The sequence below is a fragment of the Mesoplodon densirostris genome, chromosome 9 (genome assembly GCF_025265405.1).
Source record: "Mesoplodon densirostris isolate mMesDen1 chromosome 9, mMesDen1 primary haplotype, whole genome shotgun sequence".
Lineage (NCBI taxonomy): Eukaryota > Metazoa > Chordata > Mammalia > Artiodactyla > Ziphiidae > Mesoplodon > Mesoplodon densirostris.
In genome coordinates this window covers 105,722,422-105,742,862 of record NC_082669.1, presented here as the reverse complement: position 1 = coordinate 105,742,862, position 20,441 = coordinate 105,722,422, and the positions used below count along the sequence as shown (strand labels likewise).

Genomic DNA, 20,441 nt, shown 5'->3' with positions numbered 1-20,441 from the left:
CAGCAATACCATCATCACCCGGGAACTCACTGCACTAGCACACTCAGGCTGCCATAGCAAAATACCATCGGCTGAGTGGCTTAAACAACAGACATTTCTTTTCTTACAGTTCCGGAGGCTCTAAGTCCAAGGCCAAGGTACTGGCCAGTTTGGTTTCCGGTGAGAGCGCTCTTTCTGACGACTCCTCTTTTTATAAACCACCAATTCAGTCACGTTAGGAATCCAACCATATAACCTCATTTAACCTTAATTATCTCCTAAAAGCCCTGTCTCAAATACAGTCACAATAGGGATTAGGACTTCAATTTGTGAATTCTGGGGGACACAATTCAGTCCAAAACACTCATTACAAATGAAAATTCTGGAGCCCCACCTCAGACCTACTGAATCAGAAATTCAGGGAACGAAGCCCAGCAGTTTGTCTCATTAATCCCTCCAGGTTATTCGCATGCACACTAAAGCCTGAGAAGCATGAGCCTCCAGGGAAAACTCTCAGCATTGCATTTAATTTCCTCCACGATTTCTCCCATTTTTACTTTCCAGCCTTATTTCTTATTGCTCTTTGACACGAACTCTGCTTCTGCTAAACTACTTCTCACTGTGGCCTGAAAGATCATTCGTATTCTGTCTTCCAGACTCTTGTTTACTCTCACCAACCTCCAATTGTCTTTCGACCTCTTTAATGAAGCTTCACTTCAACATCCCAGCCACAGTCACGTCTTCTTTCTCCAAATAGCAGAAGCACTAATTGTCTGAACCAATCATTTTCATATTTTACAGATTTTACTTTCTTAGAGTTCATAGGTTATACTTGTCTGTAATTTTAGCACAAGGCTTTGCACATAAAAGCACTTAAATCTTCAAAACATTATAGACTGTCCTGCTTATAACTCTTCTCTGTGACTCCGAACAACACTGGCCCCAGTACAACACTAATTTGGGACATCAAGCAGTCCCTTGGTCTCTGACATAATGCCACTTCCAAAGTTGTTTAATAATAAAAAAATCATCAATATACTATTTGCTCTTTATTAAGTCCTTAAGTGCATCAAGCCTTATAACGGGCACTTAGTATATTCCCTGATTAAATTCTCACAGTCACCCTGAAATAGGCATTGTGATCCCTCTTTGACTGAAAGACACTGGAAACTGAGGCAGAGTTCAATGAACTCTCCCAAAGTCACATATCCGAGAAGCAGCAAGGCTGAAAAGTGTGAACATATGTTTCTCTGACTCAAAGCACATGCTTTACTTCTATGTTATACTATAGACGAAGAGATTTAGTTTGCTGTCAACATAATGAATTTACTGCCAAGAATCCCAGAGTGTATGGGTCTTGTGGTAAAGATACTTCCAATATACCCTTTGTAAACTGTATCTTCTTTATCCCCAACACACACACACACACAAGTCCTGAAGCACTGCTAAAAGTAAGCCATCATGAAAAAAAAAAAGGGCAGACTTCTTGAGACCAACAGATACTGTTAAATGACTACAGACAACAAACAGCTCTAAATTCTATCGCTATTCTATATGCTATTTACCTGCAGACAGCCTTCGGACTTCTTTCATCTCTATGTTAGAGACAACTGAAGAACTCAAAGGGAATTACTTGAAAGTTCACAAGGAGCTTTGATAAACTTTTGCCCAGAGCAAATACTGATAATTACGCACTACAAGCACTCACACACACACACATATATGCATATAAATTTTTAAAATCGCTAAGTTAGAAACAATGGAATTTTTTTGAAAAAACAGTATTTCTTAGCTTCCTTCTCCAGAAAGAAAAAACAAGTGGTTATATTTTACTTTCACAGCTGCCCGTGCTTTGAAGACTGGACTGTTAAGATAATAAGCCACACCTGTTGGACTGTTTAGGTTAATCCCAATCACCAGCTGAGATAGTAATTAAAAGTAACATTCCATTCTCAGCCTACCTGGGGTGTTCAACAACCTGGACATCTTGCAGAAATAGGAGATGTACTGCTCACAATACTCGGCGCTGTTGGTGATGGCACTGATCTGGTCCATGGAGGCGCTGTAAATGAGCTGTGTCACCGAGTATTTTTCTGGGTTGTAGCCCACCACCGTCGTCTGCATTTGCAAATCATGAGACACTATGGTCCATACTTTGTCCTCTGTGGGGAGAAAAATGCCACGACAATGGGTCATTAGTATGCAAATGCATCTTCAAATGTCAGAAAATAAGTGAGCTATACTTTCCCTGGTGTTTTCCCTGAACTGCTGTAGAACAGAACTAAGGACAGTAATACTTAAAGTAACCCCTACCCTTTCTCACACTTAAGTTCTGCTTATATAGACAGAGTAGAAAAGTAGTATTTTTTATTAAAAACAAACGCAAGATACCTCCTGAAAATGAAACCAAATAGCCTGAGAATCTGGTTGATGCTCTAATATCTGCAGCACTGAATGCGAGGCCCATTGTGCTCCAGAGCCTTCCCGGCTCTGTAATCCCTCAGTCCTTCCGCAAAACAGTATTTGCTCCTTCCTAAATGAACTACGTGCTCTCAAGCCTCTGGATCTTTGTACATGCTGTTTGCTCTAATCAGAATATGCATACTCATCTTGTCAACAAATATTCTTTTCACCCTGACCTTTCAGTTATAATTAGACACTGCATGCTCTGTTATTGAAATGCTCTACACATGTGGGATGATGTAAATAAGTAATTATCTTGGTGTTTTGGACCCCGAAAATTTCAATATGTGAAAAGGAGAAGCATATATAAGATTGATGAGATTAAATTAAAATCCTGTATGGTTCTGCATTTGAATTAGAAGTATCACTATGAACCCAGGATGATGTTATCTTTTTAAAAATGTAGATATGTCTTAGTTCTGTCCACTGAAAAAGTCCCCAAACAAGGACCAACCTCTGGCACCAGACTGTCATTATTCAATACCATTTTCCATTAAGAGAAAACTAAGTCCCCAGAGAAATGGCTGATTCAGGGCTGGAAATGGATAAGAGGAGCCTGGAACATATTGTCACTTCAGAAACAAACTACTGGAGACAGAGAGTGGTTCAAAAAACCCCAGGGCCAAAGAAGGATGATTTTAATTAACATCAATAAGAATTTCCTGCAAAGAATTAAAATACAGCAAGTATATTTAACTCCATGAGTTTGTACAAAAAAAAGAAATGTCTAATTTTGGAAGATGCTAGGTAACTAACTCATTACTTTGAATATTGGTAAATAGAGGCAAAGAATCCAGCATTTTGTCTACCTTAGCTATATGAAGTGTAATGTAACTAAATACTTTCTTTATGGAAATATTTCAGCTCATAAATGAAGGCTAAATGATAATTTTTTTTTTTTTTTTTTTGCAGTACGCGGGCCTCTCACTGCTGTGGCCTCTTCCGTTGCGGAGCACAGGCTCCAGACGCGCAGGCTCAGCGGCCATGGCTCACGGGCCCAGCCATTCCTCGGCATGTGGGATCTTCCTGGACCGGGGCACGAACCCATGTCCCCTGCATCGGCAGGCGGACTCCCAAGCACTGCGCCACCAGGGAAGCCCTAAATGATAAATTTTTTAACTTCTAACAAGTTAGTAGGATCTAAGTAGGATTATTCATGGTCGCTAATATAACAAGTAAAACCGGAGGAGATGTGCCTCCTGGGGATCAGGAGGGGAGGGCAAGTACCCAGCACTACATGTGGAGAGGTGGGGACAAAACTCAGAGGTGAATTTCACCAAGCTTACAGACCTACCTGCCAACTTCTAGAAAATACAGGGGAAAGGGGAACATGTCACCAAAGGGAAACAGCAAAATCCATGCTGTGGAAAACTGTATACATCATACAATCTAGTTTTTCAACAGGTGAGTGAGTGATAAATTACAAAGGAAGAGAGAGAGACACACACACAGGAGAGAGAGAGACAGAGAGCTTTAGATTAAGAGAGATGAGAGAGGGCTTCCCTGGTGGCGCAGTGGTTGAGAGTCCGCCTGCCGATGCAGGGGACACGGGTTCGTGCCCCGGTCCGGGAAGATCCCACAGGCCGCGGAGCGGCTGGGCCCGTGAGCCATGGCCGCTGAGCCTGCGTGTCCGGAGCCTGTGCTCCGCAACGGGGAGAGGCCACAACAGTGAGAGGCCCGCGTACCGCAAAAAAAAAAAAAAAAAAAAAAAAAAAAAAAGAGAGATGAGAGATGTCCTGAACTTGCCCCTCCTGAGGTCTTCCTATTTCAGGAAATGGCAACTCCACTCGTCCAGTTCTAGGACAAAAGCCTTGGAGTCGTCCTCAACTCTTCCCTTTCTTCCACCTCCTCCTGCAGCCTGCCAGTGACCCCCGCCTGCTCTACCTTCAATAATTCTTCCGAATCTGGGCATCCCTCACCCCACCCCCGCCACTGCTCTGGTCAAAACCCCAGGGCCGCTCGCCTGCATCCCACAGTGACCTCTAACCAGTCCCCTCTTTCCACCCTTGCACCCTCACGCCTACCTTCAACACATCAACCAGGCTGAGGTTTTCGAGCACAAGTCAGATTTTGACACAGCTCAGGGTCCTCACATGGCACCCGCTCTCGTTCACAGACAAAGTCTAGTTCTTAGAATAGTGAAAGGCCCTCCGAGATCCGGCTCTTCCTTGCCACCCTACTCATCTCCCCCTCGCTCCTTTGGCTCCGCCTCCTTGGAGACTCGCACTTGCTCTTTCCTGCATCTAGAGCTGTCTTTCCTCAAGCCCACTCTTTTCTCCAGATCTGAGCTCCAGTGACAACCTTTCCTTCCCGAGTCCCAGTCCACCACAGATGCTCTCCATCTACCTGCCCAGCTTTGCTTTTCTCCATAACGTTTATCTCTATCTTAGGGCACATTTAAATTATTTTTAAATGTCTGTCTCCCACCATTAGAAGGGAAGAAAGCAGGGATCGTTTCAATGCTATATGCAATGTGTTTAGGATGGTAATTGACATATAGCAGGTCTTCAAAAATATTAGTTGAACAGAAGAATGAATTAATAAAAATAAACAGAATACAAATCCTTAATCTAGGAACTTTTAAAAATCACTTTGGTTCAAGTTCTGCCAAGACTATCCTTAGAGACTGTGGACAGGCCACTTCACTCCTCTGAGCCAGAATTTCCCTTCGTCTGTTACAACATGCCTCTCTATCAGAAGACTTCCCAGCTTGCTGTTCTTAAATTGATTAAAAGAAGTTCAGTTATGGTGTCACCTGTAGTCATTTTCTATAGATAGTTGTTTTGCCAGTTTTATCTTTGGCCTGATCAGAACTGCCTTCCTTTAGCTCCTCTGATACAGCAAGAAAAGCTACAATATATTTTGGTAATTCTGTCACTTTCTGACATGATTCTGAAAATGAACTGATTGTCATTTATATCCAGACCTTCAGATTTACCTTCACTTAATTAAAAATTCATTAATTGAATTAGGTTACTTCTATCACTTTTCTGTTACAATAAGTCTATGGCACAGAATTCTCAAATGTTTGACACCACTTACTTTTTCCTCCCTCCTCCTTTCCTCTCTTCTTTCTTTCCCTCCCTCCCTTCCTTCCTTCCTTCTTTGTTTCTTTCTCTTTCTCTCTCTTTTTTTTTAAAACAAATCCTTACCAAGAGCCTTGCCCTGTAGCACTGTTCCAGACCTCTCTTTCTTTAACTTTTGATGGAACAGCATTCTAATCTGACCCTCCTTTAAATATCATAAACCCCTTTTTATATATACAAAATACGTTAATAAAGGCAAACATTAATTAAGCAAGTAAAACAAAATGATCACCCATTATGGTCTCTGTCAATAACTTTAAAAAGACTAACCAATTTGTTAATGTTGATGAATCTCTAACATTTTGGTCCTGGTGACTTCTTGACCCTAAACTCTAGTTCCAGCCATCTCAGTACACACATTTCATCATCAAAACCCTGTACATTATATCTTTATATTTGTTTTATAGTCCACTCATTCATTCAACAAATATTATCATGTACCTACTTACTATATGACCAGTACAGATCTAGGAACCATGGAAACCACAGCCAAAAAAAAAGCATTCATAAATTTTTGCAGCTTACATTCTAGTGGAGAAAAGAAAACAGATAATAAGCAAAATTAAAAGAATACATATATATATATATATATATATATATATATATATATATATATAGTTAGTTAGCCAGTGATAATGGCGAGGAGAAAAACAAAATCAGGGAAGGGAAGGATAGGCTGTGTGTATGGGGATTGCATTTTTAAACACAGAGGAAACCATAAAAGCCCTGAGAAAGTGACATTTGAATAAATAAGGTAGCTATCCAGCAAGCCATATAGATGTCTGGGGAAAAGTATTCCAGACAGAGGGAATGAAAATGCAAATGTTCTAACTCTGGAATACTCCGCATGTCCTTCAGGTATACAAGAAAGCCAGTGAGTGATGAAAGGGGAGAGGAGAAGTTGAAGGCAGAAATGTAATGAGAATGAGTGGATTGTGACCTTTCAGTGAGATGGAAAGCCACTGGCTTTGGAAGGTTTGGAGCAAGTGAAAGTAGTTTGCTTTAACTTAATCTTTGACATACTATTCTTTGCTGCAATAAAATTATACTTCAGAGGGGTTTGAAAAATAATATATATATATATCTTTATAAAGATTTAAAACTTTCTACAGTGTCATGGCATTATAAAAGGTAATATATAAGCTCTATTTTGATAGCATAAAACAATTACTGTTGATGCATCTTGCAAATTATTTTTTAATGCTTGCATATTACACAGTGCGATGGCTCCTTTGGAGCTATTAAATCTTAAATGACAAATGGATATTAACAATTTTGCTGATATCCAGCATCTAGAAGAAAGTTATGCTGTATAGATTTTTCTTCACTAGTATCGTAAGTGGAAAAATTAAAAATCGTATTCCCATATTCACAGTGTGTTTATCTAGCATGTATTGTAAGATATGTGTGTAATGCAAATAAAAACTAATGTGTATGGAAACTCCTAATTTCTGCCACTGTCTGTTTTCATGAAGAAGCAACTGATAAGCTAGTGTATTTCAAATATTCTTTTTGGATTAGTGTGTTATGAAAATGGCCTTTGTGATTACTTAGTGCTTAGTATCTGTCACATCATGCAATTACATATTTAAAACCTGTCACATTGTACATTGTTTTACATATAGCTGATTTAATGATGTTTCAAATACTGGGGCACAACTGGAACATACTGTGGGAATACATCCCTCTCCTTGGCATTTACAGGGTCCTCAAGATTACCCAGCTTAGTTGTGTTGACATATGTACATTAGAAAGGTCCCTCTGCTACCTGTATCAGTGACCCCATATCCTTATCCTAACTGTAATTCTCAGGTAATTCACTTCATGAGAACTCAATTCCTGGCACAGTGGGAGTTATGACCAGGGCCTGTTAAAGCGAGGAAATGACCAGTGAAGAAAGCAAAGAATTACTCCTCCCAGAATATAACCAGTTTCTTCATCATGCATATGGCTGTTCTTTGACTCTTTTCCATGTTATCCATATATAATCTGAAGTTCACACTACAGAGCAGGTCTTTATACAGCACATTTTAATTAAAGTCCAATCTGAGCTAAATCCAGCACAAAAAAATTTTGTGTCCCATACATCTGAATATGCATCTAAGTGTTTCTGATTTTCAAGCAGCATCATGGTTCTGGTTATTGAGCAATTTGTCTATCTGGGAGCTTTTTACACCTTTATTCATATTAACTCTGAAATGATCTTTAAAATTAGGGAATATTATATTATAAATTACCTAAATTTGAAATGGTGTATAAAGCTTGTTAGGTGGGCATCAGCAACATCTACTTGTAGTCCAAATCCCTGAGCAGCCCTGTTACCTATTACAGTAATTCTACAGGAATGACTTTGGGTCTCTCACTCTGAGAGTAACACAACTGGAACTGAACTATAATACATGCCTCACCTAAGATTTTCCATATTCCATGTAAAACTTGGCCTGCTGCATAAAACTAGTGAATTCAATTTTGTATATCCTTAAATTTCTTCTCTATCTCATAAACTGCATTCTGATAACTAGGTTTGTGGTTTTCTTTGAGCATAGAAGTCTTAATAGCTATTATCCTGATTTAGTAAATCAACAATTGAACCTCAACTGTGAGGAAGATATGAGCAAAGATCGCCAATGAAACGCTATAGCATCAATAAGAATTGCTTACATGTTTGCAGCCTTACAGGAGAACACAGCCAAGGGAACAAGCCTACCATTTAAAAGAAACCATGTTCTCACGTGAAAAATTTTGAGTTCTACATAGGATCAAGATAATGTCATTTTAGAGAGCATCCATTTTGAATCTCTTCAATTAGAGATTAAGAAACCAACTGTAATAGAGTTACCACATGATCCTGCAATCCCACTCCTGGGCATATATCTGGAAAAGACAAAAACTCTAGTTCAAAAAGATACATGCACCCCAATGTTCACAGCAGCACTACTTATAATAGCCAAGACATGGAAACGACCTAAGTGTGCATCAATGAATGGCTAAAGAAGATTATATATATATATTATAAAATAATATATATATAAAATAGAATACTAGCCATAAAAAGAATGAAATATTGTCATTTGCAGCAACATGGATGGACCTAGAGATTATCATACTAAGTGAAGTGAGTCAGAGAAAGACAAGTATCACATGATATCACTTATATGTGGAATCTAAACAAAATACAAATGAACTAATTTACAAGCAGAAACAGTCTCACAGACACAGAAAACAAACTTTCTCAAAGGGGAAAAGGGTAGGGGAAGGGATAAATTAGGAGTATGTGATTAACAGATGCACTACTATATATAAAATATACAACAAGAATTTACTGTATAGCACAGGGAACTATATTCAATATCTTATAATAACCAATAATGGAAGAGAATCTGTAAAAGAATATATATATATATATATGAATCACTTTGCTGTACACCTGAAACTAACACAATATTGTAAATCAACTATACTTCAATTAAAAAAAAGTGTCAGAAGTGATAGTGGCTTGACCAAATGAATACGAAAAGTTAGTGGCAAAACAATGGAAACTTTGTCCCTAATTCTGGATTTAGTGCTCTTTTTGCTACACATGTCTTTGACCCAGTGGTGATATGCTTGGTGACATGTCAAAATACTTATTGTCTTCCCCACAGCACCCCACTAATTTTCAGGGGGCAGGGGAATATAGACACTATTTTAGACTTTTTAAATATTATTTTAAATTACAATATAGAAGTGATTACATCAAGAGAAATGTCATAAAATCATGAATACATTCATAAACGATTACTTTGTTTTTGATCTGTTTCAGCACGATGTTAGGCTCTGGAAGTACGAGGATGAAAAAGACTTGAGTTCCTGTCCTCAACAAGCCTGTAGTCCAATGGAGGGGAGAAAACATTAAGCTTGAAATTGCAAATTGTGAACAGGTGCTAAAACAGATATATGCACAGGGTCTTGTGAGTTCACATGGAAAGTCTGTATAACCCAGCTTTAGACAGCCATGAAGTGACCCAAGAGGACATGGCATTTTCAGTGAATGATGAAGGTTAAATAGGGATGAGCCATATGAAGATGGTGATAAAAGCAGTTTCATTCTTCTTATAGCTCAGACCAAATACCTTGGAGACAAAACGTGCAGTAAATGGGATCTGGATCAATTGGAAATTGAAGGGTCTGGAATGGTGAAGTATAAGATTGCAGTCATAACAACTGCATATGGGTTGAAAGTTCTAGTAGATCGTCATGGTGTAGGTCTGAAATGCTGTGGAGATAGAAGATTAACTTATATTTAAGAAAATATTTCTCCAAAGGCATATAGGACAAGCCCACAGCTAACATCATACTCAACAGGGAACAGCTGAAAGCTTTTCCTCTAAAAATCTGGAACAAGTCAAGGGGAATATGATTAGGGATATACCTAGGCTTTAATTTTATATGTGATGTTATATTTCTTAATCTGGGTGTTGGATACAAACTAGAAATACTTCATAGTGAAACAAACAATTAACAGGTACCTTATTTCAGGTAAACTTTATATGAATTCCAGATTTGCAAAAGTAATAATCTAGGAAATACTGGTCATTTTACATGAGCTATGTGTGCTTTACTGCATAAGTCACAGAACAATTTCTTATATAGTTGCTTATCCAAAGTATTAAATAATTCTACAAACTATGTTAGGTTATAATGATGGTAGGCTATGATGGTTTTTTGTTTTTGTTTCATTTTTTAGTCATTTGTCAGAGGATCTATTTGAAAATTTCATCAGTCTTCCAGGTAGGTAAGTTTAAAGACCATTAATTTTATAGACCATTATTTTGTTTAGAAGGTTTTCTCAATAGTTATGATCCTACTGACACAATTTAACTTATTAGAAATTTTTGGTGTCATATTTTTCTCCCCCCAAATACATTTTGTGTGAGCATTACAAGCATCTCTGTAACCTAGACCCTAATATCATAGAGGTCATTTCACCATGGTGGGCTTCAATGGTTTGAGCCACTCCATAATGCCTGCTATGTATGCAGCTCAGGTGGCATAAGCAGCTTTAATCACATGTAGAGAAATAAGGTATATAAAGCAGATGGAACCCCTGCAGGAAGCACCGAGGAAATGAACTAAAAGTACAGATGATGTTCTGCAGGTGGTGGAAAATGTTGATTATTTTTATGCTCACAATTCCAGCTCAAAAATGGTGTGTTGTGAGCAAGTATAAATAATGGTGGATCATTCATACCCACCTGAAGAGCAATTTGGAGCCTATGTATATCGTTTTTCGAGGAAGACATTAGCTATTTTCTGGGAAGAAGAATATTCGTTAATGTTTTTGTTCCACTGTAGAGATGTTAACATTCTTTTACAATACGGCTGGAGTTATTGACTGCATTTACATGAACACTTAGACAAGCTAATCTTCCCTTTCCTCTTTCTCTCACACTGGGTAGAGATGTAGTTGGTGTGTATTTGACAGTCGGGAGCTCATCTCTGTGGCAATAAGATTTCTACCCTGTGTAGCAAGGAAATGTTACTCTTCAATTTGTGTTGCTTATAATGGTAATTAGATTTTGATCTGAGTTCAAACTTGGACACTAGGTAAACGTCATCTTGGATCAATGACTGACCATTTCTGTGGACCTTTCAAGATACCACTTACTTCCTATTATTTAAAAATACCTTAAAACATACTGCACACACTTGGTTAAAAAAAATCACTTCAAGGATTTACCACACTGACCTACCTGTAGTTCAAATATGCCAGGCACTTATGCTTTAAGGCTTCTGCATGGCTGTTTCCTCTGCCTAGAGGAATTTTTCCAGATGGTCTCAGGCTAACTCCCTCGCCTCCATTAGTCTTGATTCAAGTGGCATGTTCTCATCGAGGTCTGCGAAGTCGATCTTATTTAAACTTACAGCCCGCACTGTCCCTTCCCTTCTCTACACCCAAAGCACACACATATGGCCTTTGAACATAGTATACAATTTACTTGTTTGTTATTTTTATCATCTGCCTCCCTACCCCACCTTCCTCATAGACTATAAACTTCAATATATCAGTGAATTTTTTAAATAAATTTTGTTTACTCATGAATCTTAAATTCTTAGAATAGTACCTAGCAGTCTGCAGAAGTTCATAAATATTGTGCTAATAATATACCTTAACCCTTTCTTCACTTAGTTTCCAACAAATCTCTACCACAATCATCATCAGTGATTTGATGGTATTTGGTAGTATATATCCATTTGATATATACTATCAAATGTAAAATAGATAGCTAGTGGGAAGCAGCCACACAGCACAGGGAGATCAGCTCAGTGCTTTGTGACCACCTAGAGGGGTGGGATAGGGAGGGTGGGAGGGAGACGCAAGAGGGAGGAGATATGGGGATGTATGTATACATATAGCTGATTCACTTTGTTATAAAGCAGAAACTAACACACCATTGTAAAGCAATTATACTCCAATAAAGATATTAAAAAAAAATACAGTTCATGGGCTTATAGATCCCATCAGATAGTTCTACAATTTATTAAGCTTCAAAAAAAAATAAACATTTAGAAAGTTTTTACAGGTGGAACAAAGTGATATTTGAAATTATAAAATCCTGGTACTGTACTTGCAGTATTTACAAGATTTTTTAAATCTTGTAAACTGCAAGGATTTTTTAAAAGAGCAACATGATAATACATCCAAGATGCAATAAGCTTCTTAAAACCATCATCATTTTCTTTCTGGGTTGAACACTAAGATAATAATCATTCTGTGCAAAGTGTATGCACATCTCCTCACATAGCAAGAGATCCTGAACATAGTAGTTTCATTCATCAACAACTTGCTTTATTCCAAGCACTGTTCTAGGTCCTGAGCACATGAAGGCAAATAACATGTGTGGCATGCCACCAAAGAGCCAGTGGGAAGAAGGTACACAAAATAAGTAATTACTGTACAACCTGAAAAAATAACTTACTTTTCAAGCAACTGCCAGAATCATCCAAGTAATGAGATTTAGCATATAAATCATAAACCCACTTATAACCTACATCACATCCTTTAACATATATAACACATTATTTAAAATTCTCTGCTATTGTATTTATATATTTTTTTATTGTTGGGAGATTTTATTTTCTGTTAGCACTTAGTTTAAACCTAAGCTGTATCAGGCTAACCTGAGAAATTATATTCTTCCTGAAGTTTCTATCCAAAAAGCTTTGATGTAGCAGAAAACACACAACTGAAAATGACAGTTTGATTCGCTATTAACAGGATAGAATCTCATAAGATGGCCCTTCCTTTCATGCTGACCCTAGCTCACATTACTGTCTGCCCCTGAAACTTGAAAAGATCAAATACATCCCAGCAATTTACATTTTGGGGGCACTAAGGGCTGTGGTTTAGGCGATGTCCCATCAGAAAGTTTGTGGCGACAGAAACAAACTCACAGACATAGAAAATAAATTTATGGTTACAAAAGGGGAAGTGGGGGGGGATAAATTAGGAGTCTGGGATTAGCAGATACAAACTACTATATATAAAATAGATAAACAACAAGGTCCTACTGTATAGCACAGGGAACTATATTGAATATCCTGTAATAAACCATAATGGAAAAGAATATGAAAAAGAACATATATGTACATGTATACATGTACACATATATAATATATATGTACATGTATACATGTACATATATATAATATATATAAAACTGAATCACTTTGCTGTACACCAGAAACTAACACAATACTGTAAATCAACTATACTTCAATTAAAAAAATAAAGTTTATGGCCCTTTTCCCTCCTTTCAACCCAAGCACCAGGCTTAAACATAATTTTTTTTGATAATACAGATAATATTTATCACCTTGGAAGAAAATCCCCAAATAATCAACTCCTCTGAGTATTTAATTTTCCCCATTAACTCAGTTTCTATTCACTGAAGCAGCCCCTATTGTGAGGAACATTAGCACGACAGTCTGACAGATTAAGTTCCTTGGTGAGGATAATTAGCTAGAAATAAATTTTTAGGGAAAGAAAATCCTTAAGATAGCAGAATTAACATATTCAAAGGACCTAAAACTGGTGTCCTCGCTTTAATTTTAACAGAAGCACAAAGGTATTAGGTGATTTCTCTTTTTTTAAAAAAAATGATTCTCTGAGAAACTAAAATATTAAAGCTCCTCTAAACCCAGCAAATTCTTCCCCCTGCCAAGAACACTCCCACCTGCCCTGGCTCTGAGTCCATCAAGTCTCAGCTTTACGTACTTTGCTAGAAAATACGGCCCACTTCCCAAGCCCCAGTGTCAGACCAAGTTCAGATTAGATATCCATCCACCTCCATCTGCCTCCCTAACAATCCATGTTTACCACTGGGTTTGCCTTTCTCATATGGTATTTGGAACATGTTTGTTGTAACACAACTCCGCTGCCCCTGAGGCAGAGCTGGATACCACTGTCCTTGCTGAATCCTTATTGCCTAACCGAGTACCTGGTGTAGGTACTCAAGTGCTCAATGAATACCTGCTGAACTAATGAAGTAGCACGGAGTTCGACACTGGGCTCAAGAAGCAGATGCAGCTGAAGGACGTGGGGTGGGGCTGAGACTGAGGAGCCATTCTGCAAAGGGTCTGAGACTGAGAAGGAGCTGAATAAGATGCAGAGGATGATAGGAAGCCCGCAGGGAGGCAGTACAGTCAGGCTTCTGTTTTTAAAAGATCCCTCTGGGGCTTCCCTGGTGGCACAGTGGTTGAGAGTCCGCCTGCTGATGTAGGGGACACGGGTTCGTGCCCCGGTCCGGGAAGATCCCACATGTGCGGAGCGGCTGGGCCCGTGAGCCATGGCCGCTGGGCCTGCGCGTCCGGAGCCTGTGCTCCTCAACAGGAGAGGCCACAACAGTGAGAGGCCCGCGTACCGCAAAAAAAAAAAAAAAAAAGATCCCTCTGGCTGTCATTTGGAGAGTAGATTGGAGGGGATAAGCGTGGAAGCAGACAGGTAATGTGAACCCCTGAATAGAGATGATGGCACTGCAATCAGGGTGGTGGCAGTGGAGGTGAGGCAGATGAGTCTGAAATACATTTGATAGAAACAAAGAAACAGAAATTAGTGATTGGATATGGCAGGTAGCAGGAAAGGTGGCAGGGGGAGGGAGAGTAAAAAAGTGTGTAGAATGACTGTCAGCTTTCTAGCTTAAATGAGTGGGTAAATGAAGAACACATTTTGCTGGTGGAAAGATCAAAAATTCCGTTTTTAACAAACTAGTAGCATATAATTGCATTTAGTGTCATGGAAATGCATGAGATAACTGAGGGGAGATGTTTAGAAAGAGAGCAAAGAGAAAGAAAGGCCAGGACAAGCCCTGGGGAGCTCCAACTTTTCGAGGTCATTGAGAGAGAGAGTCTTCAAAGGAGATTGAGGTCAACGAAATCTTGTAAGAGTCTCACAGTCAGACAAGGCACAGCCTCAGTATCTCTCCTCTTTACTCCATCCTCAGCAACTACAACTTCTGAGGACGGTCTCAGGGCAGGTAATAAGGCAAAAAGGTAAAAGCACCACGAATGGTTCAGCTAAAGTACTGTGTGCTCAAATGATCAAGTGCTGGCGGTAATTGGAAAAGCACTCTGAGAAATGAGATAAGGCTGTAAGTTATTATGGGAAACAAGATGAAGAATACTCTTCAGCAGATCATTTGCTTCCATTGAATATGTTATTTCAAATGAGATGATGTACATCAGTAGGGAATATTTCAAAACACCTCACATTTTTAAATGTCCCTATAAAGATCCCGAAACTTGTTCAATTCCTAAGTACGACTTACATATCGGATAGAGAAACATTTATACCCAGACCTGCATAACATTTCCAAAATGATGCTTCTTTGGAGACTGGAAAATAAGGCGTACAATACAATTGCATGCATAAATTGGTGAATCATTTGAATGCTGAGGTTAAGAGATGGTAAATACAGATCATGGTTACTATATCTAGATAGGAGTCACAAAGCGAAGACGGAATACATAAAAAGTTTACTGACTATAGCTGTTATAGGACAGGAGCTGACATTAAGAATAGAGAAAGTTTATGGGAATATTCATAATCTCTTAAAGAGACTTATTTTGAACTTGTCTCAGATCCTACCTGTCTGCCTACCTTAGATCCCTGAAAACAATCTGGGTATTTCTACACTCGGCCTGCCCTCAGGACTCTGACACCAGGCAGAAGGCGGTGTGTGGTGAGGGGGGGAGGGTGCAAGGAGCTCATGGGTCTCGCTTTTCTCTCCTCTCCCTGTCTTCTATCTCTCACTCTCTCTTTTACCTCAAACTCAATTCTTCTATTTCTCTTTCCTTTCCACTCTGTTTTCTTCTTTTCTCCTCTCCTCTCTCTTTTTCACACACAGAAAGGCTTTTCTTTTTATTGTGTGGCAAGAACTTTGTTTTTAAGCACATTCTTCCTTACTCTATAAATTACTTCAGTTAATTTCTGCTTTTGACTCTGATAAAATTTATGCATTCAAGAAAAATGCTTTCTTCCTTTAAAATTGCTATCTTGCTAAGAGTTTCTAAAAATGTAAATTGAAACTCAAAACTGAGTAACAGCTCTCAGCTCTAGTGAGTATTTACCCTCCCTTCACTGGAGCAATTGGACTTGGTCTGAAGCGTCACCAGATGACTTGGAAGGGATAGAGAAGGGAAGGAGAAGGGAAGAACCTAGAAAGGAAACATATCAGATCGTATTTCCAAGCATGTTCTATGTTCCAGTGGCATAACTTACGTATCATTATATAGATTGTATGTTATTTACAACTAGGTATTCAAACCCCTCATCAAAGGCTACCTTTTTGCTCTATAAAATCTTGCTCATTGGGGTGTATGGTGAGAGGTAAGATTTGACAGCTAGAGGGCTGGGAAACTCTCCTGCCACCAGGCAAGCCACTGTCAGCTCTAGGAGCCAAACATCAGAACCCAGCCACCAGGAGGTGGCAAATCCTCTTGACTTGTGACTGTAGGAGCTGGAGGAGTGATGTGGCTGATGGTAATAAAACACCACTTTAACACGTCTCAGTTAATCCCTCTGCATCTGACTCCTCACTGTACAATGGGGATTACCACAGCACCTGCCTACCGGGTGAAGTCGTTTTGAAGAATAAGTGGGAAAATACACAAAAAGGACAAAAAAGAAGAGAGCTTGTCTCAAACCAGCACTCCCTGTGTCAACTATTGTTGGTGTTTTGGGCCCTTCTCTTCCTTTGTCAACCTTTAAAATTCCCAAGAAACAGGCATATTAAAGCTGGACACAAACGAAACAGTCTGAGGTAAAAGCGTTAAAGGGACCATCTTCACAAACTCTTAAATTTGGATCTTTCAGAATGCCTCATCTCAAATAGTGGGATTGCACGTGGAATAAATGAGCACAATAATAAAAACAGCGAACGCCAGTGTTACTTATGAACCTGGATAGTCTTCTCATCAGTTTCTCATTTAATCCTAACACAATGTTACATGATAAGTCCTTTAAAATTAATACTTTATAATTGAGGAAGAGGAGCTTTCCAAAGACTAAATAATTTACCCAAGGTTACATTGGTGTGTAGTGAAAGGTGTATGTAACCCAGGTCTTTCTGACTGCAGAGCTTGCAGACAAGTGGAATAACTGAAATTAATAACAGAGACGTCACTTATCATGAAATTCATTTCCAAGGTCTCTGGGAGAAAAGGGAATGAGTACATATACCAAGTTCCTCAGCATCTCTGGGCTTTAATTTCCTCAACTGTAAATGAGGCTATATATATACTAGATGATCTGTAAGACTCCTTCCATCTCTGAAACTCTACAGTTCTATTATCTAGCCACAGAGATAATCAGCACATGAAAGAAAATCAGAGGGAAGGCTCCCAGAAACCATACCATTATTATTTTATTCCTTCCCTAAAAGTATAATGTCTATTCCTTTTTGCATTTCTCCTAAGTGAAAGTTATTCTGCAAGGCTGCCTTAAGGGCAACATTTGTTTTGTTAGAGTTATAGAAAAATAAAACCATTTAGGTAATAATTGAATGATGTAATTTTAATGGAAATAATGTTTTGCATGAGGTTTAATCTTTTTTCCAATCCTTTGCCTTGCATCCTACAGCTATACAATATGTGAGCTGTGGGGATGACTCTCACCTTTGTAGCAGCAGGGTGTGACCATTTGGAAGAGTTTTTCTTTAACACTAGATAATTTCGGTTTAAAGTAACCACTGATCAAAGATTACACTCTTCATTTGTTCTCAGGGCCAAGACCTGGAGAAGTTATGAAGAAGGACTTAATGGCAATTTCACAGTGGGTTGGAGAAATTTACCCCCCAACCCTTGTTATGGGTTTCATCTTGGTTCCCATGAAAATGTGGATCTGTGGTAGAATAATTTGTTGCAGATACACTTTTATTTTCTAAACAGTGAAATGTAAAGGAGAGAAAATTGAAGGATGTTGAGAAAAAGGTGGTAAATTGGTCAACATGAGTTGGATCATGGGACATTTTATAGAACTAAGGCCATTTGAGAAATGCATGAACGTAGAAAAAAGTAAATAAATTCTATAGACTCATCACTTCTAAACAAAAAACGCCACTTTAAAATATTGGGTGTATTCACTTTCAGTGTCTCTTGCTATATAGATTTTAATTTTTTATGTATTTACAGTCATACCATGTATGCCATTTTATAGTCATTATTTTTGCTTAGTAAAAACTAAAGGTTTGTTTTAAACTATAATTGATCACTTTCATGATGTTGGCATTAGAGTATTGAAAAAACTTGCAAAAACGTTCCCTCTAGCTAATCTTTTTTTCTTTCATTTATTCATTCACTCACTTATGTACCAAATAGGTACTAAGTGCCTAAGGGGAGCAGCCACTTCACTAGGCACTAAAGATACAAGAATAAATCAAGACACAGTCCCTGCTCACAAGGTACCCACAGTGCAAGGCAGAAACAATTCTACCGTATTGTGTTACTGATGTGGAAACAGACCATGAAGCTATGAGAGCACACAGGAGACACAGCAAATTTAAACAACATTGAGAACAGTGGTCTCCTAATGTTTTTCTAGGGTGATGATATGGAGCTGTACTTTTGGGGGTGTATTAATTAATTATGTAAAAAGACTCAATTAGAGCAGAGGTGGGATTTCAAGCAAAGAAAATTTGCAAAGGCCCTGAACTGCAAGTAGTTTGCTGTTGCTGCAGCTGAGGGGGTGAGAGTTTACCTGGGAAGCGGGAGGACTGGAAATGAACACAGGTGCCTTCCTTGAACATCTGATAAAGTAGTGGGCATTGCCCTGAAGACTACTGGGGAACCAACGAAGGATTCAAGCAGAATAAAAGATAATCAGGGGCTTCCTTGGTGGCACAGTGGTTGAGAGTCCGCCTGCCGATGCAGGGGACACGGGTTTGTGCCTCGGTCCGGGAGGATCCCACATGCTGCGGAGCGGCTAGGCCCATGAGCCATGGCCGCTGAGCCTGCGCGTCCGGAGCCTGTGCTCCGCAACGGGAGAGGCCACAGCAGTGAGAGGCCCGCGTACCGCAGAAGAAAAAAAAAAAAGATAATCAAATTTTCATTTTTGCATGATTATTCTGCTATCTTTGGGGAGAGTTGATCATACGAGTATGAAGAAGAATAAGGAAATCAAACATAAATTTGTTCTTATTTATTTCTTAAGTAAGAGAATGGCATTAAAATGGAAAAGAAGATTAAATTAAGGTCTAAAAAAGATACTGTTATAGGCTGGATTGTGTTCTCTCAAAATTCAGATCTTGAAGCCCTAACTCTCCAGTTACCTAAGAATATGACTGTATCTGGAAACAGGGCCTTTAAAGAGGTGATTAAGTTAAAATGAGGCTATTAGTGTGGACCCTAATCCAATGGAACTGGTGTCTTTATTTTTTTCCTTTCTTCCATTTCTTTTTTTTTAATTGAAGTATAATTGACTTGCAATATGTTAGTTTCAGGTGTACAACATAGTGATTTGATACTTTTATGCATTACAAAATGATCATCATGATAAATATACTTGCCACCTGTCACCATACAAAGTTATTACAATATTATAGACTATGTTCTCTATGCTATATATTACATCTTTGTGACTTATTTATAACTGGAAGTTTGTGCGTCTTAATCTCCTTCACCTATTTCACTCTTCCCCCAACACCCCTCCTATCTGGCAACCACCAATTTGTTCTCTATCTATGGATCCATTTCTTTTTTGTTATATTTGGTCATTTGTTTTGTTATTTTAGATTCCACATATAAGTGAAATCATATGGTCTTTGTCTTTTTCTGTTTTATCTCACTTAGCATATTGCCCGCTAGGTCCATCCATGTTGTAGCAAATGGCAAAATGTCACTCTTCTTATGGCTGATTAACATCCTATTGAGTTATATGTACCACATTTTCTTCATCCATTCATTTATCAATGGACACTTACATTGCTTTCATATCTTGGCTATTGTAAATAATGCTCCAAAGAACACAGGGGTGCATATGTCTTTTCAAATTAGCATTACTGTTTTCTTCAGAAACATATCCAGAAGTGGAATTCCTAGATCATATGTTAGTTCTATTTTTAATTCCTTGAGGAACCTCCATACTGTTTTCCATTGTGACTGCACCAAATTACATTCCCACCAACAGTGCACAAGGGTTCCCTTTTTTCCACATCCTCCTCAGTACTTGTTATTTGTTGTCTTTTTGATTATAGCCATTCTGACAGGTTTGAGGTGGTATCACATTGTGGTTCTGGTTTGCATTTCCCTGGTGATTAGTGATGTTGAGTAACTTTTCACACGTCTGTTGGCCATCTGTATGTTTTCATTGGAAAAACATCTATACAGGTCCTCTGCCCGTTTTTTAATTGGGTGGTTCATTTTTTTCCGATATTGAGT

General features: G+C 38.6%; 1 protein-coding gene across 1 annotated transcript in view; it reads right to left on the bottom strand.

Annotated features, from left to right (window-relative positions):
- Positions 1–20,441, bottom strand: part of CNTNAP2 (contactin associated protein 2) — a 1,481,544-nt gene that overhangs the window by 694,071 nt on the left and 767,032 nt on the right. Inside the window, exon 15 of the mRNA XM_060107754.1 lies at positions 1,941–2,141. Within this exon, the coding sequence (XP_059963737.1) occupies positions 1,941–2,141 (201 nt within the window). The remainder of the gene's footprint in view (positions 1–1,940; positions 2,142–20,441) is intronic.